Raw genomic sequence first — 26,798 nt, 5'->3', positions numbered from 1 at the left:
AAATCTGAGTCTGAGATTCGGAGGCCCAGGTGAGCTGCTGCTGGTGCAGGTGCATCTCCGAGGGAGGCGGCCGGCAGGTCTCTGCCTCACCACATGCTGGAGTCAAGCAGGTGGAGAACCCCCTTCCACAGTTGTGCTTGGGCCAGGCTCCGTCCTGGCATCTCTAAGGACCCCATCGTTTACCAGGTCTGGCTGGTGCTCATGTAGACATGTTCAAAGACAAGAAGTAAGCCACCTCCCCTCTCCAGAGGCGGACACCTGGGAACAGGTGCATCTAATTAGCTGCAGGTTGAAAATCTCGGTGGCCGGGCGCCTGTGCGTTTGTGGAGCAGCCGTTCTCCCACTGCAGCAGGTCATCTCCCAGAGCTCGACGGACAGGACTGCTGGCCCCTGCCCAGAACTAGTACCCATGGGCCCCAAGAATGTGCCTTTGACAGGGCTTGTGGGGCTCTGCTGCTGGCCCAGGACCGGGCTGAGAACTCTGAAATCCCTCTCGCCACCTGTCTCAAAGGCATCCAGAGGACAGGGACTCACACACCTCAGACCCGGTGAGGCTTCGCTCTGCCACTCCCTGAGACTCGGAAGACAGTGAACATCAGCCCTGGGACAAGGCTGTGCGTGCCACCTGGAGCACCTGCACCAGAATGGGTGACATGGGCGGGCATTGCGTACGTGTGTTGGCTCCCTTAACAGAAGACATATTGTACATTATGACACTCAGAAAATACTGAAAGGTAAAAGGAATGAAGCAAAATAAAATAACATCAAAGTCTCTAAGAAAGCCAGCGTTTACATCTTGATGTAATTATTTCCAATTCCGTGTTGATCCTTTAAAAACAAACTGGGCCCTGTTCCAGTGCCTTGGTGCTATACCTCCATTCACTAATATTTCACAGACATTTTTCCCAAACAGCATCCTGAAAGAGTAACTTTTAAAAATGACAGTATCCCAAGGCATGGGTGTAATGTAATGTAATACCGTTATTTACTATCAACATCTGGATTGTCTGCTATTTTTACTATTACAAGAACACCTACAATGACGTCTTTATACCAACCTTTCACTGGGACGGATTTCCAGCTGTAGAGAGGCTGGGTCAACAGGGTGGATCATTACTGAGGTTCTCGGTGGTCAGAGGCAGGCTGTGGGCGGAGCTATGCTGACCCCAGGCCCGGCAGGCAGGAGCCACAGAGACATGAGCATGGCCAGCCGGAGGCCCGCAGGCTCAAGACCAGGCATGTTCCCATGGAGGCCTAATTTAATCTCCACAGCAAACCTCAAAGTCCATGCTACTGTTCCCATTCCTATTTTAGAAAAGAGGCAAAGGGAATGCTCCAGGCTGGGGACTTTTCTCTCTGTCACATGCATCTCTGGATCACGTAGGTATTAGGGGCTCAGTCTGTTTACCGCCAAAGCCGCGTGCTCAGCCTCCTCCCTCTCCTGACTAACCCACAGCACGATCCCTGGTGCTGAGGACAAACCCCCTCAGTCCTATCAATCTGATGGATGAAAAGGATGTATCACTTTAACTTGCACTTTGTTTTTTTGTTTTTGTTTTTGTTTTTTTTTTTTTTGGTTTTTCTCCGGTACCGGGAACCGAACTCACGACCTTGCACTTGCCAGGCAGGCGCTTTTGCCGCTGAGCTAAATCCCCAGCCCCTAACTTGCACTTTGATTCCTGGGAAATCGGTAGAGTTTTCGGTACAAGTTTGTTGACTATTAGTATTTATCTTGTTTTGAATTATCTGATGTTATTCTTATAACATTTCCTGTTATGAAAAAAACATACCATTTTTTTTTCTTATTGACTAGTAAGAGTTCTTCACATATGGACTCCTAACCCTTTCTCAGATTTGTTGTAAATCACATTTTCCAAAGTTATCATTTGCATTTCGGGTATATTTTCGTACATAGGACTTTTAAACTCAAATATATTAGTCTTATTAGAGAAAAGGAAAGTGTTCACAGGAAGGGGGGGGTAACAGGGAAATAGATATGACCAAACTATGACACTATCACAGTGGGGGTGAGGCTCAGGGACCCGGCATGCTCCTAAGCGTGAACAAGGCCAGTCCCCAAGACCAAAATAAGAAACGAAAGTACAGCTGCACCTGGTGGCACAAGCCTGTAATCCCAGCGTTTTGGGAGGCTGAGGCAGGAGAATCATAGTTTCAAGGCCAGCCTGGACAAATTAGTGAGACCTTGCCTCAAAATAGAAAAATAAAAAGGGACAGGGATATAGCCCAGCAAGAGAGGGCCTGGATTCAATCCCACTACTGCAAAACCGACTAAATAAAAAAGTTCTTCCCCACATGGTCTCTTAGATGACCACATTGTCCCCTTTCTTCAGTCATCCGTGTCACTGCACATGGGCGAAGGCCTCGCCTGACTGCGTTCCCTGAGCCTTGGTCCCTTCCCCAGCGTTGCCCAGTTTTTCTCTATCAGGCGGCGACAACACGGATTCTCTTAACTGGCTTCTCTATCTCTTCTCTCCCCACAAAACAACACTGCAGAAAGGAAAGAAGAACGTGGCCCCGGACCCCGATCAGCCCCCCAAGGACACGCTACTACCGTGGCCCCAGCACCAGAGCTCCGGCGGGCTGAGGCGGCAGAAACGGGACTGGGTCATCCCTCCCATCAACGTGCCGGAGAACTCCCGAGGGCCCTTCCCGCAGCAGCTGGTGAGGGTGAGTGTGCCCCGCCATGGGCAAGCATGTTCCGGGGCCAGCGCCTCCCTCACTCCGTGTGTGGGATCCAAGCTCGAGGTCCCATCCCACCTTTTCTGGAAGGAGCAAGGGTTACGCAGAGTGGAGGGAGCTGCACTCTCCAGGATGAGCCTCCTGGGGTTAGGGTGACTTATGTCCTGCTTGTCGGTCTTGTGCACAGGAGTGGGTGGGGCAGGAATGGGGACCGTGGCCTCTGGCCTCTGGCCTCCGATGCATATCTGTGGTCTGTCAGCCACCATGTCCTTCCACGTGCAATGGTGGATGTCTAGGGGTCATAGCGCTGAAAAGTTGACATCTTGAGACTGGGGCTAGCAAGGCCCTGTTGGCCGCGGTGTCCCGCCTACTACCTATGGCGCCACACTGATCCCAGCAGCCACCACAGGCTGCTGCTGCTGCAGAAAAAGATTCACTTCACAGATTTGTATTTTTGTAATTGTGACTATCAACTGGCGTTTCCTTCTTCCTTTTGGAGAAAATTGCAACTCAATCTAAGCAATAATTTGATAAAATGCTGGCAAGCGCTCCATTAAATAATCCTATCCCCCCTGTAGAAGAGTCTGCCCCTCTTTCTGGAGCCGAGGATGCCCCAGTGCTGGGAAGCGGTGAGCTTTGTCCTTCAGGCTAGGTAGGCCGTTTTGTTTCTCACTCCTTTCAAGACACAGAGCCGGGCAGTCTATTTAGAAGACAGCGAAGGAGCCTAGGAAAGGAGCACACGGTACAAATCCCCCCAACTCTTTGTATCCCCAGTGTCAGCCACAAGGGGCTCAGTGCCCTAACCAGGAAGGAGCCAGGATTGACAGGCATTTAGAGCAGAAACTGTGACATTAGTGCACGCAGCAGGCACACGCACCCCCGAGGAGACAGCATCACCCTGCCTCTGCATGTGTCCTCCCACATGGGGCACAAGGCTTTCCTGAGCCGGCCACAGCCCTGGAGTTGCCTGGCCGGGCTGAAGATTTCATTGTGAGATGGGGGTCAGGACATGAGGACGCCTTCGAGGATGGAAACCCGCTGAGGAGTAGTTTCCTGGACCCACGTCTCCTGGGTCCATCGGCCAACCCCTAAGCCATACTGGCACTAATTATGCCACATCAGTTCTGTGGTCTCCACGCTGGGTCCAGAGCCTTGCCTTCGCAAGGTATCTGCTGTATCTGACTATTGCTTGTGTTCACATTTACTTACGTTTTTCTGTATGTGATTCATTTTGAATATAAGTAAGTTTGTTCTAACGGAGTCTTCGTATCTGACTGTGACTGGCACAGTTTTGTTTGTTAGAGAGATCTGGTGGTAAAGACAAGCAAAGGGAGAGCACACAGAGCCAAGAATGTCCACCCCCGGCCTGCAGGCTGGCCTGGTGTGTGGCAGGCAGATGCACTAGGACCCCACAGAGCCTCTTCTGAGTGTCCTCAAGAGAGACAGGAACCTGGGAAGGGGGTGAGGTTCCCACTGTGCTACTCAGCACTGTTTTCCAAAATCTCCACTTGGAGAAAACCATTGCTCCTACTCGGGGTTGCCCAGTCGGTAAACCCCCGGCCCTCCTGGCCCTGCGAGCCCCACTGCCTAAGTCTGGCAGCTGCCCAGGCAATGTTCAAACAAGTAGGTGTGGCTCAATGCCAATAAATCCACATTCACTAAAATAGGCATAGCACCAAATTTGGTCGACGCACCATAATTTGTCAATCACCAATCCAGCCATTCTCAGATGCCAGGAAGGCCTCTCCAACATCAGCCTCACGGACATGGGGAGCACATAGTTGGTGGATGTATTTGTGAGTCTGGCTGGTGTCAGCACTGCTGGGATAGTCTGTTGCGCTGGCTTGCAGAGTTCCTCAGGCAGATGACATAGGATCGACACATGGGTCTTTCTTCCTCCACTCCCATCTGTAGACAGGCTTGGAAAAGCTACCAAAGAGAGGGCAGTCCCTGTGGGCAGAGCCCTGCCTCAGAGGAGGCCAGCTGGGTGGGATCTGGGGAACCTCCCTGAGCCTGCCCTGACTATCTTCTGCTGGACTATGCAGAAGAGACCCTAAGGAGACTCCTGCCTGCCTGGCCACAATCACCAGAGACTGTGGAAGGCAGACTGGGCAGGATTAGCACACAACCAGCTTCTGCCGAGCCAGCAGAGTGTGGGTAGTCGCCCCTGGGCTGTCATTGATGGGGGGCTGCTTTCTCAAGACAGCACAGTGAGAGCTGAGCTTTCTGCCCCTCCCAGTTCCCTGATGGGAATGTGGCTCTCCAATGGGAACAGCTAAAGCCTCCCCTACTCACAGAAGCCTCGGAGAGTGTGGCTGGGAGAGCAGCGGATGGCAGGTGCCCCCAGCCGCTGTAACGCAGCTCCTGAGACTCTGTGAGGCTGGCGGCTTTAAACCTGAAACGTGGGGACAGGAAATGTGAATTTGGCTTTCGGTGTCAGAATGAGCAAAGCTGCAGATTCTACGGTGCCAGAAGCCGCTTCCGGCAGCTTCGCCCACGTGGCCACTTCTGATTCGAGTCTCGCATCGCCATGGTTTAGAGCGAGTGCGTCACCTGTCCTCACGCGCTCCGACTTCTCCACCCTCCCCGAAGCGTCGTCTCCAAGCAGACAGTGTCGCTCCCAAACAGGCTGCAGGTGTGTGCGGTGAGCTCCGCCGCTGTGAGTAACAGGCCCAAACATTCACGAACAGCCCGGAAGTTACTTCTGGCTCGCTGTGCAGGGCTGGGCACCAAGGCCACCGCGAAGGACCCCGGTGGCCAGGCGGAGGGGGCACACACCCACCCTGCCTGTGTCCCACTGGCCAAAACCCAGTCACGTGACTGTGCCTGGCCGCAAGGGCCTGGAGCCACGGTCCAGCACTACCGCCATAGGACAGGGCGATGCACGCAGTGAGTGGTATCTGCCCTGGCAAGTATCTGCAAAGAGATGAGATCAGCCTGTGTCCTTCCCTCCCCAGTGGCCAGACCGTCCCAAGGACCCCACAGCCCTGGGACAGCTCTGGGCAAGCAATTCAGAACTGACTTCCCAGCCCGAGCCCAGACCTGGCCTTTCTCTGCCCACTACCCCCTGTGTCCTCTGACCTCACAGTCGCTAATCGCTATCTACTCCCCCACTGGCCTGTCATCTAAGAAGAGGCCTCCTGAAGGCAGCTGCTGTATCTGTAACCCTGCTGCCCTGACAGCCTGCACCCTGTGGTCGGAACAACTCTGTTGAAGTAGCAGGGCTGGTTTTTCAGTAGAGATACATCGGTAACATATGGAAAATGGGGCCTCACTTATCTTCCAAGTCGTTACGTAAGATCTCAGCGTGCCACACATCCTGCGCATGCACGCACACGCGCACACACACACACACTAAATTCTTAACTAGCGCAGACCGCGGTACTGAGGTGCTGCGCTACACCTGTCTCTGCCCACGGAAAGTCCTGCCAGGATTGCCAGGGAGGCCGTCCCTGAAAGAGCCCAGATCACAGTGCACATGAGCGCAGCGTGGTGGAGCGGGGGCTGAGCACACCCCGGGGGGTTCGCGGGGATCAGCAGCTGCAGCTCTGTGCTCGTTAAGGGGTTTCATTCTGATAAAATATGTTAAATGAGGAAGTGAGTGGGAAGAAGCAGAATGTTCTTCCCCAAACCTCGGTTAGTTACAGGCTTTTTCCTGTAAGGAATAGCGCGTCTCTGCGTCTCTTCATAAGCCCTCAATCCACCACACCAGGAAGAACAGCCAGCCTCCTTGTGGGGAGGACAGCCGGGTGTGGTGTGGCTGTCGCTAGTGGGCTGGTGAGCTGTGTCTGTGGCAAAGCATGGTAGTGTTCCTGGCAGGGAGATTTGCCCTCAGAACTTGACCACGGCCTCAGTCAGAAGAGCAGCAGTCTCAGGCAGTCCTTCGCCATCAGCCGTCGATGTTACCAATGTCCTGCGAAAGCCTGTGTGGCGGAGGCTTCAGCCCCAGCTCGGCGCTCTTGGGAGGGAGTGGACGTTAAGAGGCGGGGCCTTGTGAAAACCCTTCCAGTCCCTGGGGATGTCTTTCAGAGGGACAGCAGGACTCTCCTTCCGCTATCTCTCACATGGACCATGAGATGAACAAGCCTCCTTTGCAGTGCGCTCCAGCCCTAACGCACTGTGATGCCTCAGACCGAGAGCAACGGGGCCAATCAGTTTGAGACTGAAGTCTCCAAAACTCCGGGCCAAAACAAAACGTTCTCCTTCTAAGGTGATTATGTCAGGCATTTGTTATAGACACAAAGGCTGGCTCAGAGTGAGAAGCAGGGACGGTCACTGAGCTGGCCTCGTGGAGGTGGACAGGGCTGTCCCTACGTTCCCCAAGGACAATGAGAAGTGGTGGGACACCTTCCCTGGTCCAGAATTCCAGCTCTAACCTAGACAGAGGGGGCATCTGTCGGGTACCACACACCATGCAGGCCTCCCAATCCCAAGGGGAAGGATAGAAAGTTCTTTGTGGCCTTCCGGAACCACCAAGCTCTCATTGGCTCTCCGCCCTGTCACTCAGAATTGGGTCCTGTCACTGTAGAGGTGGTGCCGTTTCCAACACAGAGCCTCGGTAGAGGGTTTGGGAAGCCACCTGCTTCTCTCACATGCGCATTAGGTTTGACTTCCGGCAAGATTCAGGGTGAGGATGAAAGCAAACTTGCAAAAAACAGATCTATTTCATGGCTGGTCCTAATAAAAATACAGAATTTGTTAACTTGGGAGGTTGTCCACGGCAATTGCCAGAATTGACCAAGACAGAGAGGAGAAAGGCAGTGCTCTTGGGAAAGAAAATCTGCAATTTTGGAAGCTGATATTTAACAACACATGAAGTCATGTAACGTAGGCCTCGGGGCCCTACTAGAGAGCCAACCCCAAAGGAAGATCTTGTGATAAAGACTCGGGAGGAAGCTGCTCAGACAGCTCAGGACAAAGGCATCTGCGTGGGAATCAAGACAGGGCTTTTCTGGAGCAGGGAGATCACCAGGAGGCTGTGATGAGCACTGGTTAGAACCTGCTTCTGATACCAGGCAACTCCAGCCGGCTTACACTGATAGACCTGGAGCACTTTCTGCATGCGTCCTGGATCAATTTAGTTCCCACTGGGTGCTCATGGGCCACGCTGCTTCATATCCAGCCAGAAATACTTAGGGGCCTGCTGTGTGGTCGGGGTAGCTCTCTGGGAATGTGGAGGTAAAAGACACATGCCCTGCCCTCCACGGCTTGAGCTGGGGTCTGCCTTAGGAGGTGTGGGACAGGGACAGGACGAGGCCCATGTCTGGCCCACAGCAGACTCTCTAGGTGTATTTACGAATGTGCAAATACATGTGGTGGAGCTGGTTGAGTTACGCATTAACCCCGTTGTCCCTACCGAATGCTGGCTGGGTCACACGTGTGACTCACTGAGCCCACCTCAGGCCATCCCCTGGTGCTCCTGTAGCGTCTACTCATGTGCGAATGACTGACATGGTCACTAGTGAATATCTAGGGAAAGCAAGGTGACCTTTCCAAAACTGGGTATGTGTGTGCTACTCATCTTCCAAGATTGCCATTGTCCTTAGGAGAGGTCTTATTCCTCATAGATCCCCATGACCTAACCCTGCTCCTTGGCATGCCCAACCCCAGCCACGCTGCCCTCCATCTCTCGGAGGAAGTGGCCTCCCCTGGCCTGGCCCCCTCATGAAGCACCATGGCCCTCCAAGTACCTGCCATTGTGGCAGAGTTTTTAATAGTGTTTGCTCATTAATCATTAGTCCATGCCCCCCATTAAGTGTAATGCTTCTGGGAGGGTGGACCACCCATCAGACAACACTGGGGACAGAGCAGATGCAGCTAAGGACTTTTAAGTGACTAGTAACCTCAGAAGGATCACTGCCGCTCAGCCCTTCATGGTCCTTATGGAGAGTGTTAGGTCAGGGTCATAGTACTTGACAATAATTAAATTGAGAGTTCTGGTAATAGGGGAGTAATTTATATCATACTGAAACTCCTACAGATAATAAGCACTGGGAAACTTTTAACTACTTGAAATTACTTGAGAGTGATCAATAATAAGCAGAAAACTATTGGAAACTCTACCCCTGGAAGCAGGCAGCTGCAGGGTGAGATCTGTGCTTGTGTGGCCTCCCTCCAAGGGCCCCCTCTGGTCTTTGCAAAGGGTGAGTGGATCTCTTACAGAAAACCACAGTCCTACTGGCCACAGGAGCCAGAAGAGGGCACGTAGACCTGACAAAGAAACTGGAATGTGAAGAGATAAATCCTAGAAAGTATGTAGCTACAGATGAGGACTCCCCAACTGCTCCTAAACTTGCTGCCCCTTGAACTGTACACACAAGGGTCACTCCAGAGACCCCAAGATTTCAGGTGTTCCCTTCTATAAGAGAAACAGATTGAGATTTGTGTTCATCCAAGTTAACTCCCCACTATACCAAAAATAAATGTATTTTGGACAAAGATAACAGAGTCATGTCTCTACCATGTTTTCTCTACAATGATTAGTATACAAACAAAAATAAATAGATGAGAGAGAGAGAGAGAATGTGACCCACAGTCAAAAGGATACAACTGCCCAAAGAAAATGACCCTGAGATCACATGGATATTGGAATTAGCAACAATACCTTTAAAATATCTCATAAATATGTTCAAAGAGGTAAAGAAATATGGTCAGAATGAATGAACAGATGGAAAATAATAGCAGAAAATGATATATTTTAAATATAACCAAATAGAAATAGAATAACTGAAAATTCTAGTGAGATAAGGACCAACATCTGTATAATTTGAGTTATACAAGGAGCGGTGAGAGCTAAGGAAAACATCCTTGAAGAAATAATGGCTGAAATTTTCCCAAAGTTGGTAGAGAAGCAAGCTTACAATCTAAACATCCTAATGAATCCGCACAGGATAAACACAAAGAAGACCATACCTTGATCACTGTCAAAATCCTGAAGTTAAAAAACAAAGAGAAAAGTCTATGAAGTGGAAAGAAGGCTGCAGAATGTACAAGTGACAGCAATAAGAATGAGGGCCAATTTCTCTTCACAAGCTATGGAGGTCACAGGCCAATGGAAGGACATTTCAAAATTGCAAACTATCAACTGAGAATTCTCTATCCAGAAAAAATCCAGCAAAAAGGAGGGTAAAATAAAGACATTCCTGACAGGCAAACTGAGGAAGTGCACCACCAGCAACCTCACAAGAAATAGTAGGGATGTTCTTCAGGCTAAAAACCAATGATACCAGTTGGAAATTCAGATGTATGGGAGAGGACAGAGAGCTGAGGAAAAGATGGTATACACTAATATGTGCAGGACTATGATCTTTAATTTGTTTAAAAAATGACTCAGTTTAAAAAAAAAGGTGTAATGTCACATTGTGGGGTGAGTAATTTATGTAGATTTAATACAAGTAAGTAATACAATAAGATTTTTTAAAAAGTAAAACAACTGGACAGAGAACAGAATGGAGTAAATGGAAACTTACGGTCTCCAGGTTCTGGCATTTTGGATAAATGGTTCAATATCAATCTAGGTAAACTGCGACCCTTATGTCATTAGGATGCCTATGGTCACCCCTAGAATTAGTGGGAAAGACTTTCCTTGTAAACACATAAACTGGAACTCGTAACTACGTCACCAGAAGGCAGAGACCAGAACATTCCCATGCCTGACTTGCCTGGTAACCTAGTTCTGCGTCTGGTGGGAGGAGGTGGGGGTTGGAAAATGGATGAGTGGGTTCCTCCCCTTCAGCCAACAGGCTCTGGGAAGGAACCGATAGGAGGTGTCCCACAAGTCTGCCTGTGGATTTTGCCTTCGGATTTCCTCCCCAGAATCCGGTGGTAGCAATGTCACCCTGCCTTCCACACAGACACAGTGACTGTCATGAGAATGCAGGGAGCCACTCCAACAACGAGTGCAGGAGCTACCCCTGGGGCCATCCACTCCTCTCCAACATTCGCTCAGAAACAAAATGTCCTTTTCAGGGGTCTGGGGATTTAGCTCAGTGGCAAAGCGCCTGCCTGGCAAGCGAAAGGTCATGAGTTTGATTCCTGGTACCGGAAGAAAAATGAAAAACAGAAAAAAAACAACAACAACAAAATGTCCTTTTACACAATATGGGTGGTACGTGGATGTGCCCCTCACCTGTCACCTGTGGGTGGGTGCGTACCCCCTCCGGGCCCTGTGGTGGGGAGGGGAGGGGCAGGAACACAGTGTACCAAGTCCTCCCAGCCTCCTCCAGTGGGCTAGAAGGTGTGGCCCAGGAGCAAGTGGGATGGTCCCACCGCCGCCATGGCCCCACTGTAATTACATCGTGCTGAGACCCGTGGGGAGCTCACATTGTCCTTGCTGCAGCCAGAGGGACATGAAGAAAGCAGTCATTTAACGACTCCGCTGCCTTGGGTTCCGTGATTTAATCAATCATGTGAAAGAAACGCGCAAGCCCTTTGTGTTTACCGTCCCCGAGTCTGAGCAGAAAATGTTCCCTTTCTTGAATTGCTTTAATGGCTATATTTATGCAGCTGAAAGTTCCTTAAGAAATGAAAGTAAAATCAAATTGCTGCAAATGCTCAGATAATTTTATCAGAGAATATTCAATTAGAATATATTAATATTTTAGATTTCCATCATCAATTTAATATATGAGGGTTTAATGCTGTCACTGAGCCACTGGAACACCGGGATGGGTGCGTAGGACGTGGGCTCACGCACCTGCCCGAGTGGACTCTGAGTCCAGCAACAGGGCCTTGGGTTCCCAGGCCGCCTCTGGGAGGCATGGTCAACGTACTGGGCAGTGGGGCCCCGGGCTGCTCCAGGTGGGCTATGCTGAGGACAGTGTAAGCATGGCAGAGTCTTGCTGGGATGCTAGGACAGGGTGGCCCACAGCCCTTGCTTGGACGGGGGTAACCTCCATCCTTCTGTGTGGGCTTCTTAGCAGAGGTGGCAGACATGTCATCACAGGACACCATGACCCGGGAGGCTATCCAGTGGTGGCGGTCCATCCACCCATCCATTCTTCATTCATTCACGAGTCTTTCCGTGTTGGGCCCCGTGTGCTCTCTGCAGAGACCCCTGCAGGGAGAGGATGCAGCAGAGTCCAAGTCCAGCACTCATGGGCTGGTACTGGAGGAGGGATAAGTAAAGCAACAGGCGCGTAAGAGGGACCTGGGCTGTGGTTGCCGGCGGCTTTTCAGAGCCAATCACCTCTGCTGAGAAAACCAAATGCAGCAGTGGGAGAGCCGTGGTGATATGGCGGCCAAGAGCGTCGACGCAGAACAGCAAGTGCCGAGGTCAGAGTGCTGAGGAGGAGCCGGGAGCTCAGGGTGGCTGCCGAGCGGTGGCCGGGGACAGGGTGAAAGCAAAGAGCCCGGAGTATCAGGCAGGGGCCCGGGGCTGTGGGAAGGGCTCGACAGCACCTTCCTCTGAGACCGAGGGAAACCTCATGTGGCCCAGACTTCTCAAGACCTGCCAGCTGCCGCCTGGGTGCCAGGTGACCAAAGGGCGGCAGGGGGAGGCTGGGGGTGGGGTAATACCTTGCTTGGTTAGAGAGTCGGAGCCACAATAAATCCTTGTGTTCTTTAGGGTGACCGGTCAGTGACGCTCAAGGTTTGGGAACTGCTGTCCTGGGTCCTCCCCATCTGAGCCTGGGCAGGGTCCTGAGGCTCAAAGGGGAAGAAGGGAAGTAGTGGGGGTGTCCTGGAAGTAGTGAGGGTGTCCCGGAACTGTGATGATCTCCAGTTCCCAGGACGGAAACTCAGGGGCAGAAAGCGGCAGAAGCCAGGCCTGGGCGGCGTCTGAGCCCACCTCCCTGTGTGTATCGGAGCAGCCTCAACCTGCCCGGCACACAGAGGGGCTTTGTCTGACCCAAGCAGAGATTTCAGAAATTGGAATTCGTCCCCAGCATTTTGACCAAAAAACGCTGCATAAAACATACATTTAAAATTCCCCACATAGAAAAGCCACACGCACGCTTCCTTCCTTGCCCAGTGGGGACAGCTGCGACAGCGGACCTGTCTCTCCTCGTGAGGTGCAGCTGCCCCTTCAGCCCCTTGAGCTCTGGCTGGCTCAGGCCCCACCGCGCTCTGCTGCTTCCCATGCCACCTGCTGGCCATGGACCATCCTGGCTGGGCCTGCGGGTCAGGGGCTCATGTCCCTCACCAGGCTGCACCAACCATTTCAAGAACAAGGCCGCACAGACCCACTCTCCGCACCCCTTGGAGCGCAAAAGGTTGGAGGGGGACGAGAGCAAGGTGAGAGGCTGCCTTTCACTATGAGACTCCTGCCAGGGCCCTTGGGTTTCACTCCGGTCTCCCAGATGCCAGCAGATGCTTCAGCAGGTGTGCGGGAAGAGAGCTGTATGTCACCCCCAAATCCCAGGGCCTCCCAGGGCCCAGTTCAGTGACCTAAGCTACTCCACCTCCGGTTCTCCTGTCCCAGGCACAGCAGCGCAGACTCTGCAGAAACACATCACCGCCACCGCCTCATGGGCCCATGAAGGTCACAGATGAGGCCTGGCTTCGGGGCTGCTGTGATGCCCTCTACATTCTGAGTGCGGAGGAAGGGAAGGGGCAGCCTGTGGTAAAAGGGTCGCTGTGGGTCTCACTTCTGAACGGGTGGTGCCTTCTGCCTCTGAGCTTCTCTGTGGCCTCAGAGGTCCAAGCTGTGGACGGCCCTACCACACAGGGCAGGCGGGAGTCCTTAAAGATGGAGTGACGTGTGACCCAGACACTGTGCCCTCGAGGGATGAGACCCTCCCTGGGAGCCACTCCGTGGCACAAGGTCTCGGAGCCTCTGCTCAACTTCGTGGGGTGCAGATGTGAGGAGCTGGGCCCGGCTCCCGGGAACGGGAAGGGGAGGGGCAGTCAGGGAGCCCGCCTCAGGGACCATGGTGAGAGGAGGCGAAAAGTGTCTCCGTGCTTGGGAGGGAAGTGGCAGCAGAGAAAACAGCAGCACTAATGATAAACACAGCCGCCAGGGCCTCAGCCGGCGCCCGCAGTGGTGTCGGTGGGCATCCAGGTGTTCCCTGCCTGCCCCCCACCACCGCCAGGGGTGGACTGAGACCACCTAGCTGGGCAGCGCGTTCGTATGCTGTGGTCCTGCAGGAGGCCACCCTGTGCTCCTCATGGCAGTTGGTGTTTCCCGTTAATTCCTGCCAAGTAGCAGGCTTTTAGTCTTGAAAGAACTCCTTTCCCCAGAATCACAGAGAACCAGGGAGGAAAGTCCACTCTGCGAAGGTCCCGGCTTGAAGACCTGACTTCAGCTCTGGAAATGGGGGGCGGGCTGAGTGCTGCAGAGAGAAGGTCAAATGCAAAGCCAAGCAAAGCCCGGCGGGGTGAGGAAGGGCGAGGCCTTCCCAAATCCCTTTCTGAAATTTCCTGAGCCATGGAAGACAACAGAAAATGATTCTTAGGTTCGGTCTTGGCGTTTGAAAGTCAAAGTTGCTCAAGTTGTCAGAGTTGCTCCGCTAAAATGATAGCGAGAAAGAAGCTTTGTAAAGTGCTGTCTGCAGGAGCGTGGGTCACCCAGGCTGTGTTCAGGCCCAGGGACCTCCAGGTACCGGTCTGGGGAAAGGCCCAAGGTCTTCCGGCTCTTCTCAGTCCTGAGACGGCCCCAGGAAGCACTTGCACTGCCCCTCAGCTGCAGGCCCCGTCCAGTCGCCTCTGACTGAATTGTATGTTTCACTTGGACTTTGGGCTTTGGGGATGCACAGCTTATGAAGTAGAAAAGCTGTTTCCATTTTCCCAAGATGTGGGGAGATAAAATCAAGGAAAGCCATGGAGCCTCCGTGCCTGCTTGCTAAAAGCAAAAGCAAGCAGGCAACTAAGGAGCATGTCTGAAAAGACCAGGCCCCCAGGACCAGGAGCAGGGGCCAGCTGCCTGTGTGGGCGCCTTTGGGCAGACCAACCTCGGCACTTTGTCCTATCATCAGGAGGCCAGCTTGGGATTTAGGTTTTCTATTAAAAATAATAGAATCTAAACCTAATCCAAGTTGCAAATTAACATGTGGATTTGAGCAGGGTTGATACAAATTTATAGTGTGCATTGTGAAACCAGTTGATAAAGGATGATAGGGAGTAGCTAGTACATTTGTAATCTATTAGGCCAATGTACATCCATTTGTCCTCCTACCCACCCACCTATTCTATCCTCGTCCATCTGTGCATCCATCCACACATCCACCCTCCGGCCACCCACCTATCCCACTTCCATCCGTCCATCCCACAATCACACGTCCATCCTCCATCCATCTACCCATCCATCCACCCACCTGTCCCACCACCCACCCCCTCCTTTCCAACTTCCAACCATCCATCCATCCACCCAACATCTACCCACACATCCATCTTCCATCCACCCACCTATCTGTCCTCCATCCATCTACCCACCCATCCACCCAGCCAGCCAGCCGCCCATCTACCCATGTATTAATCTGTCCATCCACCCACATATGCATCCTTCATCCATTCACCCATCTACCCACTCAGAACCCCATCCATCTATCCACCTACCTGGCCATTTCAATACTGTCGCCCTCAGACCATCTCACTGCTTCAGCAGCAGCAGGACCTTGCTAGAACAGTGGAACGACCACAGCATCACTGCTCCAGCCACTGTTGCAAAAAAACATTTAAGGCTTTTGAAACCAAAGACAAATCAAACAGGCCAAAAAGCCTGTATCACTAGTTACCAGCTTAAAGCCCCAATCAAAGACAAAACTCCCCATGAAGGACAAGTGTCATCAGCTTTGTGTATGGGTAGAAAATCCTCCCAGGAGGATCTGGCCCATCTGGCCCACCTGGGAACTCCACAATTTGGATGAAGAAGTCTGTTGCCAAGATTTTAGGACAGAGATACTTCTAGATTGTTTTACTGAATCCTCAACAGAAATAGGGGCTTATGGAACAAGAGTGTGTTGGTCCACCTGCATTTCTCCTTGGAGAGCATCTTAGGTTATGATAGGAAAGTCCACCTGCAGCCAGACACAGGCTGTATGCACTGGTCACTGTGGAGACCTGTACTGAGCACTGACTGATTGGCATTGCAGGGTGGGCCACATGGCCACGGTCCCTGCCCTGAAGAGTTTGCGTATTGGTGCCAACATCCATCTGTCCAGCACAGCACACCCGGAAATGGATATGAGGGAGATATTGTCAGAGGGAGCCACCATGAGGAGCAGGCCAGGCAGGAACCTGGTGCTCTGGGTGGGATGTCAGGGAAGGCCTCACCCGGAAGCCAGCTGCTGAGAGGGGTCTGCAAGACAAGAAGTCAGCTGTGCATACAAACAGCAAGTGCAAAAGCCCTGGGGCAGGAACGAGCTGGCACACCCAAGGGAGGGGAAGTTTGTGCCTGGGAGTGTGATGAGTGAGGGCTGGAGTGGGAGAGGACAGGGACAGAACACAGGAACCAGGACCTGGGCCCTCGGCCAAGGGAGAGGTCTGGAGTTGCTCGGGATGTGATGAGAAGCCTTTACAGACCTCTGCCCTGTGGTCCTGAGATGCCTTTGGCTGCCGGGAACGCATAGGGTACAGAAAGTTAGAGGCAAGAGCTCCCCAGAGCACTCACCAGGAAGCTGGGGCAGGGGCGGTGTTCCTGGCTGAGACTGCAGAGGAGGAAGCAGGAGGCAGGTTGAAGTGGGCGGGCAGGATGGACAGCCTCGCTGAGGGAGAGGGAGGAGGAGGGAAGGGCAGCACTACGGCCAGCTTCTGGGTTTCAGCCTGACCCGCTGGGAGGAGGCGGCCCCATACCTGGGGGAAGAGTCTGGGGCAGGAGACAGCTAGAGGACAGCCAACCCGGGAGCTACGCCTTTGGGCACACGAAATGCTTGTTTCAGACACCCCTCCCCCTCCCCCCCAACACGGCGCACTTCCTGGTGAGAGAAGGAGCCGGGGGAGCTGTCGGCAGTCCACCGACCCTGGACACTCCTTGGGGCTCCTCCCAGCCTGGGCTCCGCCTGCGCCTCTGCTTCTCCCTGCTTACAGCCAGCGGCTCACACATGCTCTGCACACCCCGGCAGACACTGGTAAGGGGAGGGCAGAGCACGGGGATGCACCGGCAGGAAAGGGCCGGCTCTGTCCCCCTGGCTACAGTGCGTTCTGGAGACCCCTGTCGGTAAACAGCGGGAACTGCCTCCTCAGAGGTGGTCCAGATGGCTGCCCCCTGCGACCCCTCCGCCCTCAACTGGGACGGAGATTCTCCAGCAAGGAGCCAAACCCCAGCTACAGAGCTGCAGACACCCAGGACAGGTGTCACGCACAGCCGACCCACCCCTACCTGGGGGCGAAGAGGTGCACACACGGAGGAACGAACTGGCAGTGACCAGGGAGGCAGCAGGGACCCCCAGGCACACTCCTCCTCCCCGCCCCAGGCCACCAGCCCGAATCTCCTGTGCAGGACCCCAGGATGGAGCCACTGCAGCTAAGGGAACTCAAGGTCCTAACAGAGGCCTCGGGTCACCGACGGCTTTGGATTCTGCACACCGTGCGGAGCTCAGAGTGGGAGGGGGCCTGCCCACGGTGCACAGGCTGCAGGGCACTCAGGCTGCTGGGTTTGGTCCTAATCCAGAGAAGAAGCTGGCCCAGGGCAGATCCAGGAGGCTGCCGGCCCGAGAGTCCCAGTTCACATGGGCCAGGTGTCCCCGCATATCCCAATCCGACCCTCTGAGTTCCCGTGGCCACGTGACTAGCTCGCCAGGCCCCCAAAAAAACACCGCAAAGCTTGTGTCTGTTGCTTCTGTGCGACGCTGGTGGCGGCAGAGAGCTGCTGGGACGAGAGTGCCCCCTGCAGGAGGCCTCCTGAGGAAGCCTGGGATTCCACCGCAGCCTTCTCCTGGGGCCACCGTCCCGCCTTCCCAGGGAGCCAGCGGGAGCGGGTGTCACGCTGAGTTCTCAGCGCACAGATTTGCTCTAAACCGCTGTGGAAGTGGGGCAGCCTCTGTGGCAGGGCGGCCGCGAGGGAAACAAGATCCCGACCTGCGGACACACCGGGCTGCTCCCTGGGAGCAGGAGGAGCGGCAGCAGCCCAGTGTGGACTCTGGCCTGCTGGAAAAGCCCGGGAACTGCGGCGCAGAGAGCTCAGGGACAGAGACTGTCTTCAGAAGCTTCTGCTAAAGTGGAAAATCTTCCACTTCATCGAAAAATTACTTAAGTTTCACGCTGCTTTCCCGACGGTGACAAGCGGAGTGCCTGTGCTGGCTTGCTGCAGAGCACCATATGGCTCTCACTGCAGCCCGCGCCGTGCCCGGCGAGCCGCAGCAGGTGCCAGCCCGCCTCTCCTGGGCAGCGGGGGAGGAAGGGGCCCCAGCCAGGCCCGCAGGGGCACCGCTGTTTTCTGCAGGCTGATGAGGGAGGAGGCCGGCCCACTGGTCAGCTGCAGTGCAGGAGGCCTGCCAACCGCTGGGCACCGGAACCAAGGGGTCACCTGCTCTGTGGATGCCCAGGACCGCAGCTGGCATTCGGCAGGAGGGCATGCTGAGTCTTGCAGCTGAGTGGTGATTCGTACCAGCCCAGACTTTCAAATCAGAGCTGGGGTTGTGTCAATAAAACCAGCTGGGGGCTGGACAAATGCAAAGTAAGTCCCCCCACCCTGAAGTTCTGGTGGAGAAGACCCAGGTGGGGCCCAGGTTAGGGCCATGGACACAGAATGTAGTTGTGACGGGAGGGCACGCTGAGGACCTCAGGCTCCTCCACACCTTCAAATCCAGTGGGTCAGAAGCTACAAGCTCCAGGCCAGAGCACGCAGAGGTGCGGGGGCACTGCCCGGTCTCACCCCACACTGGCTGGCATGGACCGAATCCCTCCCGGCACCTTGGTACCCAGCCCACCACCACCACCAGTTCTCAACTAATGATGCTGGTGTGGAGCTATCGGACTCAACAGGAGCTGAACACTTGCTCCCTCCTTGCAGAAGAGGCCTGTGGGGCCGGGGGTCCCGTGTGGCCAGCACAGGTGCTCAAGCTGCTGTGGGTCTCCAGTTATACTACACAGCACGGGCCCTGGTCTCTCGTCAGCTTGCTGGACTCTTCTCCCAAAGCCAGCAGTCAATAAGAATTAACCTCTGCTGACCCGGTCTCGTTCCCTACCACAGGGCCAGGGGTGACAGCTGCTTTATCGCAATCAGTGTCCCCTGAGACTTCACTAAGCTCAAGGCTCTCTTCATGCAAATTTAAAAGGCGTTTAACGTATGTTAAATAAGCACCAGCCACTTGTCAGAGCCATGGTTACTGCGGATTAATTTTATAGCTGCTCCTTTCCTGATCAACAGTAACTTATAATTAGCCCCTATAAACGTTTCTAAATAATCAGATAATATTTGAATAGCTTAAATAAACTAAGTAACTGTCTTATTACATCTCTCAGGAAATCACATTTAAGTCGCTAGAGACTGGGAGTTCTAAGGAAGTAGGTGTGCGCGTCCAGCCGCGTTCGTGTCGAGGTGGTTGACACCCAGCTGTTACACTGCAGAAGGCAGAAACGGTGGGTAGCTATGGCTCACGATATAGAGGATTATTTTAAATATCCCCCTGAATAGCTGAAAATGTGCAAGCTAGAAAGATTCCTGTAGGCTTGCAGGGGTTGCATTTCAGACTCTAACCCCTGGCATCTGGGCCCAGCAGCCCACCCCGTGTTGGCACTTGACTTGTGGACTTCGTGGGTTGGGCGGAGGAGGCCATACACAGCTCTCGTCCCTGAGGACAGGGTCTGTCGGCCTGAACACCAGGGTTTGGGGACAGCAGGGTTTTTGCACACAAAGGTGGGCTCAGCCCAGGGCGCCTCCCGCCTTTGCTAGCTCCTCTAGCGTCCTCTCCCCCAACCGCTCACTCGCACCCAGAGAGGGGCTGTGGCGCCCTCCCAGGCATGGCCCGCCTGAGTGTCTCAAACGCAGACAGGGGTCCGTGTCGTGGGTTGTTTTCTTGTCCATGTGAGTTTCCTGGGGCAGCTCTAACATCACCGTGAATGGCTGGCTTCAAACAACCCACATTTCCTCCTGACAGCTGTGGAGGCCAGAAGGCTGACGTCAGCTCCAGGTGTCTGCGCAGCCAGGCTCCCTCGAGAGGGACCCATTTCCTGCCTTTCCAGCTCCTTGGGGCGCCTGTGTCCTTGGCTCTCCGGGCCTTCCTCATGGTCAAAGCTGCACCACGCAACTTTCCAACTCTGCTCATCTGCAGTGGCTTCCTCCTGTGTGGTCAGAGCTCCCCGCCCTCCCTCCCTCCCAGGACAGTTGTGACGGCTTCTAGGACCCCCTGAGAGTCCTGTCCCAAGGTTCTTAACTAAGTCACATCTGCAAGTGCTTTGTTTCCATGGAAGATGACAGTCACAGGTCCCAAGATTAGCACCTGGACACATCTGGTGGCCACAGGCTATTGGTCACCGTGCCCAGAGGACGGAGGTGTGGAGCTCACAATCCTGTGACCATGTGCAGGGAGGCGGGGGGGGGGAGTCAGTCTGGCCTCCGCCTCTTTTCAGGACGTGCCTAACCTCCCCCTCTCTCCTAAGCTCGCAGTGCACTGGCTGGGAGCCAGGAGCCCCGCTGCTGGTTTAGCCCCCAGCAGCCCTGGGAGGGGAGGGGTGCACACCGATGGTGCCGCCCCAGCAGGACGTCAGACTCAGAGGGGTTCAAAAGACTGTCGGCTCCGAGGACAGAAATGGGCTTTGAACCCCCACATGATGGCTCAGACCAAAGCGTCACCCAGGCGACACCCTGCGTGTGCACTTGAGAATGTGGCTCCTGCCTAGGAAAGCGAGTGGAGCACCCCCAGTTCATGGGGGTCCCAGTACCCTTGTCTTCACCATCTCTGAGTTTCTATCAAGGAATGCCTTTTCCTGCAAACTTTTGCCAGGAAGGAAAACTTACTGATGGGGGAAGACAAGCAGCCTTCTCTGTCTGAACAGAATACAAATGGGAATCTATCCTTGTGTTTGTCACCAGCCACTTCTAGCTAATCAACCTCGCCGGTTGCAGGACACCTGCAAAGGACATGGTGACCGAGGAAAGACAGAGGGAGGTCCGTGGAAACGCCTCAAACAGCAGCCGAAGGGGCAGAGCCCCGCGGGAGGCGCCTAGCTTAGCCATCGTGGGGGCCTCTACAGCCACCATGGGGTAGGTGGCATTCCTCCCCATCCTCTTTGTTGTCTTCTCTGTGTGATATTCACAGGCTGATTCTAGCTAGGGGTGTTTGTCGTAGGCCTGGCTCCGTCGTGCAGGGGAAGCCGGAGAGGACAGGACGGCCATGTTCATGCAGTCGATGCTGTGATCTGGCTCACCTGGCCGTTCTGCCTGAGCGAGGACTGTTCTCCTGTCTCCATTTCCTACCCTCCTGCTTGTGCACCCCACATGCCCACACTGGCCCGTGGCTATCTGCTCCCCTATAAACGAGCTGCCCTGGCTCGGGTGAGGTGCGCGATGGCTCAGCTGTTGCATGTCTCTGTCATGTGCCACGGGCCCCCTCTGGGTGGCCTGGACGGCTCCAACCTTCTTCCACACGCTTTCACGAGGCTGGGTACTTGGCATGCTCGGCACAATCCATCCAAGCTGGCAATTAATGGTGCCACGGAGAGATGCAGCCAGAGAGCTGTCCAAACCAATTTCCCCGGGCTTGGTTATTTGAAAGTCTAAAAATCCCTAATACCGTGAGGCAGGCGGTATTTAAATTTAAGTTCGGTTCCCAAATGAGATCTTTTAGTTCAACTGTTCAACTTTATTTGGAAATATGAAACGGTAACTTGATTACATGTTAAGGTAGCTTGGGCTGGGGATTATAGCCGAAATCTCTACTCCTCTGCGTTGATCCTCCTGTGGGTGGATGGAGTCCATCCAAATTAGGAACTCGGTTCTGGGGCCGTGAGCAGAGAGCGGGCCAGGTAGGGTGGTCCCACTGGTCCCAGGTGGGGCTGCCTGAGGCTCAGTGATCTTAGTTATTCATTGTGGCCACGGCCAGGGACACACGGAAGCCTCTGCTGTACCACACAGAAAGGTCCTTCTGAATGAAACTTTCAGATGTGTGTTTCTCAGCCTCCTGTCAAATCCCTGAATCATTAAACTGTCAGAAACTGAAAGTCTAGTATAAGAAAAACTTCCCTTGCCAGAGGATCTGCAGCTTAGAATACTCAAAGCTGAACAAACACACACCACCGGAAGAGACAGGCTCCTAAACAAGCACAGTGCCATGAGCTATCCAGTGCAACCCCGCTCCCTCAGTCTGTGTCCTGGAGGGACTGTGGACACGCTGGACGCTGGGCTGGAAGGAGCGGGCCCTCTGTGCTGTTATTAGCATGCGTCTCTTCCCAGAGAGCAGCCCCATGCGACTTATCTTTCCCAAAGAGGCTGGTGTGCTTGGAACAGCCGGGCATGGGGTGGGGGGCAGTAGAAAACGCCAGGCTGTGGACCTTGTTTGGGTGGAGAAAACAACAGCCTGCGTGACGTCCAGCCTGCAGCCCCAGTGCAGAGGATGGGCGCGGAGGCTGTGTGCGCTTGGGGCCGCTTCCCGGGACAGCTCCATCCTGCCCTGAGCACCAGGAGGCAGGCGACTGCAGAGCAGGAGCGGAAACAGAGACGAAGGTGGAGGGCGCTGTGCAGCGAGGGGCCGAGAACTGCCCCCTGCAGGCCACTGCCCGCGCTCTCCGCCTTCCCTTCACCCTCCCGCCCTGCTGCTGACCGCACTCCAGCAAGGCCCCGTCGCCCAGGGCTCAGTCACACTCAGCGAGCAGCTCCTTCCCGAAGCCCCGCGCCTGTTGTCCTGTCCTCAGTGTCCTACTCCGAGTGCCCTCTCTGTCCCCTCTAGGGACTCACCCCCCACCCTGGTCCATTCAGCTTTGGCAGAGCCACACCTGGGCTCCATGCCATGGCAGTCTGAGGGTGAGACCACCTGTTGAAGTGGACACAGTATCCAGGGCGCAGAGGGGCACCGTGACCAACCCAGACACTCCCGCCCAGGAAAGAGACACCGTCCACAAACACAGCAAGGAGAGGGCAGCCAGGCTGTGAGGCCCTGTTCCACCTCAGAGCCACGGGGGAGTCCCCAACCTTCTGGACAGCAGTGCACGTCTACAGCCCTGCGGGCTCTCAGTGAGTGTGAGGGAGGGTGGACCATGCTCACTGGTTACCCGCAGAAAGCAGACTCAAGGAGGGACTGTCCACCCGATCAGCAAGGACAGAGAGGGAAATCATCCAGCCCTTGGTGGGCACAGAATCTGCCACAGCCGTGGAAAGCCATCTGGTGGTAAATAAGAAAAAGTAAAAAGCACAATTCTTCTTGCTCAGAAATTGCTGGTTATGCAACCAAATGCCCAAGAGCAGCTCAGTCACCATGAGCACCAGGACAGTCATGGCAATGTCCTTGGGGGATGGAGCCCTGGGGAAGGAAGGAAACCTCACAGGGCTTTTACCCTGTCGCTGTTTGTATGCCGTGTGTGAGCTGTGTGGCTGGGTGGGAAAGGGCGTGGCTTTGTGAAAGACTTCCACACACGCGACCGTATTCTGTGCAGCAGAGCACTCTGTAGGACTGAGGGGCCAGGACAGACCTAAGTGCCAGGATCTCCTAGGTGCCAGAGTGACCTTGAGCCTCCCAGTCATCAGAGCTGATTGCTGCGTCCTACCCGAGTGTGAGGGTGTCACCCGGTCACCCGGCTCTGGCTATGCCATGCAGGGGCGGGATGGAAGGGCCGTGGAACATTCCTTTGGAGCTGTTTCGTGGGGTTTCGCTGCCAGGGGTGGAAGCCTTTCCTCACAGGAGACAGGGCAGGACATATAAGTCTCCTACTTTCCAGGCAGATTTGAGCATTTGTTACACTATTACTGGTACTGATTTGTGCACGCAAATGTCTCCCCTCAAAGAGAAATATAAAAGAAAACAAGCTGAGAGAGGGGAGTAGGAGAGCCTTGTTGTTGGAGGATGTGGTACTGGCAGGAGATTCGGGGGGCAGCGTCTCCCAGGCGGGGGGACAGGCAGAGGGGACAACGTTCCCTGAGCAGAGAGAACAGCAGTTCAAACAGCAAAGCCACCATGGGGATGTGTGCGGGTGGACGAGACACGGTCATGTGGGGAGCCCAGGGAAAGAAACGAGGCTGAAGGCGGGCGGGGTGGATCGGAGGAACCCTGCGACCCAGGCCATCTGGAGGAGTTCCCACCTGATCCCAGGAGCACACGGACTCCACAGTAGGACTCTGGCATAGCCACATGGAACTTCTCTGGAGACGCTCAGTCTCCGTGCCCAGCCCCAGTCCTATGCCTGTAGATGTCCTTGCCCTCTCACATCTGAGCATGGGGGAGTTTGGGAAGCCCTCAAGCAATTCCAGTGTACAGCAAAGCAAGAAGCCAGCGACCCAGAGAGCAGAGTCCGCAGATGCCTGCCAGCTGGAACATCACCTCCACTGCAAGATGCAGACCCCTGGACTGGCTCCCTGCATGTCCAGGCTTCTGCAGCCATGGGGCCTCGAGGTTAGGACCACTGGTGCTCAGCAAGCAGGGTACAGGGCTCAGACAACGGCTGGGGCCTCCTAGCAAGCACCCGGCCCACCTCCTGTGCCTGGAAGGACGCCCCTGCAGGAAACCAGGCAGGGCCCGCCGGAGCCACCAACCTCCATTCTGTGTTCTTACTCGTGTTGGAAAACAAAGTCTCAAAATCCTGGGCATGATTTTCCTAGGAAGCAGCTTCCATCCCAGCTCAGTAAGAAGGATAAAGCCTTTGTGGGCCACAGATCACATGCGTGTGTCTACTGCTGCCACGTGTGCCATGTTCCAGGGAAGGGACAGACAGGCAGAGGCGTACCAGCAATGGGCTGGGCCCTCGCCCCAGCGGCCTGCAGTACTTCAGAGACTTTGGAAAGGCGGATGTCAGCATCCCCAGTGAAGAGACCAGGACCCTTTCAGAGAGCCCAGGGGTCGTGCCCAAGGCCTCAGGCCAGAACAGAGGTATCCCTCCCTCCTGTGCAGCTTACCAGGTGTGGGGAGCACCCTGCCGTGCAAGAGGAAGACACAGGGTGGGAGCGGGGGACGGTATTACCCTGTGCACCCCAGGGGGAGGAAGCAAGCTGCAATGAGCAACAGTGAGGGGAGAGGAAGTGATTTCACAGGCATTAGAGAACCTACAGTCTGTTCTAGACCTCCCCAGAGAAATGCATGTGCACACACACGCACCCCATCAGCGCTGAGGGATGGAATCTGTGCGGGAGCCGGAGCCAAAGCTGGGGCAGCCTCGGGCCTGGGGCTGCTGCAGAAGCTGCACACCTCGCCTCTGGGGTGGAGTCTGGGGAGTGGTCAGGGAATGAAAGAGAAAATCTTGGTCCCAGTGGAGCCCACAGTGCTAGGTGCCCGGCAGCAGTGACAACAGGCCAACGTGCCTGGGCACCGTGGCAGCCCCTCTCAGGGGGACAGGTGGTGGCATCATCAAACCTGCTGTCATACCCAAGTGGAGCGCGGTGGCTGCACGGTTGCAGAGGACGGGTGAACGCTGTCGCCGCCAGGTGCTTCCCTGGTGCGCTGATGCGTGCAACAGAGGAGCACCGCCTGCTCAAAACCACGACTCCATTTTCAAGAGAGCAGATCTTTTTTTAACTACCAAGAAGCCCTCTAATAATGGGTTGCTAAGAAACTGCTGCAGTGGATGATTCTGAAAGCATCGCGCTCGTTCCCTGATCTGCGAGTTTGCAGGCCCAGGAGCTCCCGCCCACCCCATTCGCAGGCAGTGCTGGTGGGGACCTGGGAGGGGCTGGGAAGCCTGGGCAGCCCTGTTGGGGAGGAGCAGCTCGTGGGGAAGCACGCTCTGGGGAGCGAGGCATTGATGTCGGAGAGACTGGGTGTGTCCCAGTCCAGGAACTCTGCAGCCCCGGGCGGGGCCCCCTTGGACCGGGCCAGCTGGTATCTTTAGGTGTCTGGGTCTGACAGTGGTGGGTGCTGGAGAGGATATCTAAACCAGAGACCTTGGGGCTGGGGATTTAGCTCAGCGGCAAAAGCGCCTGCCTGGCAAGCGCAAGGTCGTGAGTTCGGTTCCTGGTACCGGAGAAAAACCAGAAAAAAAAAAAAAAAAAAAAAAAAAAAAAAAAAAAAAAAAAAAATAAACCAGAGACCTTGCTCTCAGCATCTGATAACAAAACAGCTGGATACCTAGGTGTCCAAATTTGATGCAACTGGAATCAAATTCATGGAATTCAGAACTCTGATACATCTTCTCCCGGCTGGGGGATTGCAGCCCCATGTCCCCGTCAAGGTATGGCAGGTACTTCTGTGTGGGAGGGAAGAGTGGCTATAGGCAGGGCTTCCACGCTGCGATGATTTGTGTGAAGCCACCAAGTAGTGAAGACCAAGTAGCATTTGGTAAAATAAACACAAGAGGACAGGCAAGCTGAGAAATTACGGGCGGCTCTTCAGACTCCAGCAGTGTGATGGAGCACTCCGACTCGGAAGATGCCGTGTCAGTCGGATGCCTGGCTCACTGGGGATCCTGAAACATGGGAGAGGGAGGCAATGAGCCCTGCTCTATGTGAGGGCACATCAACCGCAGGATGGCCAATGACATCGTCTGTCCTTGCTTAGAGAACGTCCACTCCGTGGCAGGCCGCAGGCACAGCCAGGGCAGTACGGGCACAGTGTGACCAGGGTTGGGCTGGCCGCTGCCTCCAGAAGCTGCCAAGGAAGCACTGAGCCTGGCCTGTACATACATGCAGCCTCAGGGGCGAGCTGGGGGCCGTCGTGCATAGGCTGACACTCTGCCTTGTGTACCATGCACGAGTATCAACCTTCAGTGGGAGTGGGGTCTACGCTTGGGCTGTAGGCTGCAGTGTGTAGGAATCATACCCTGGTGAGGGGACAGATGTCAAGATAAGGTCAGGACTGTGACAACTCTCACCCCCGCCCTGGGTCTCAGTGCATCACCAAGGAATCCTCACTTTCAGAATCCACCTTTGATTTCAACCCTATTGGAGAAATCTGTTATCTCAGACTTGTTTCCAGCATAGCAGCAGCAGCAGCAGCTGAAAACACAGCCAGGCCTCCCTGCAAAGACACAGTCTAATCACCAGCCCTATTGTCAGGAGAGGGGGGAACATCTCCATTTAGATCTCATTTTGAGTCTGTGGGCACATTAGGAGCAAATTGTTTTTTTTTTTTTTTTTTTTTTTTTTT

General features: G+C 54.6%; 1 protein-coding gene across 1 annotated transcript in view; it reads left to right on the top strand.

Annotated features, from left to right (window-relative positions):
- Window positions 1–26,798, top strand: part of Cdh4 (cadherin 4, type 1, R-cadherin (retinal)) — a gene marked incomplete at its 5' end in the record, with an annotated part of 554,230 nt that overhangs the window by 393,101 nt on the left and 134,331 nt on the right. The window contains 1 exon segment of the mRNA XM_013507435.1: window positions 2,515–2,688. Within this exon segment, the coding sequence (XP_013362889.1) occupies window positions 2,515–2,688 (174 nt within the window).

The sequence above is a fragment of the Chinchilla lanigera genome, unplaced genomic scaffold (genome assembly GCF_000276665.1).
Source record: "Chinchilla lanigera isolate Chin_1 unplaced genomic scaffold, ChiLan1.0 scaffold00127, whole genome shotgun sequence".
NCBI lineage: Eukaryota > Metazoa > Chordata > Mammalia > Rodentia > Chinchillidae > Chinchilla > Chinchilla lanigera.
Note: the sequence above shows the minus strand (reverse complement) of the source record. Positions and strands in the feature narration are given on the sequence as shown.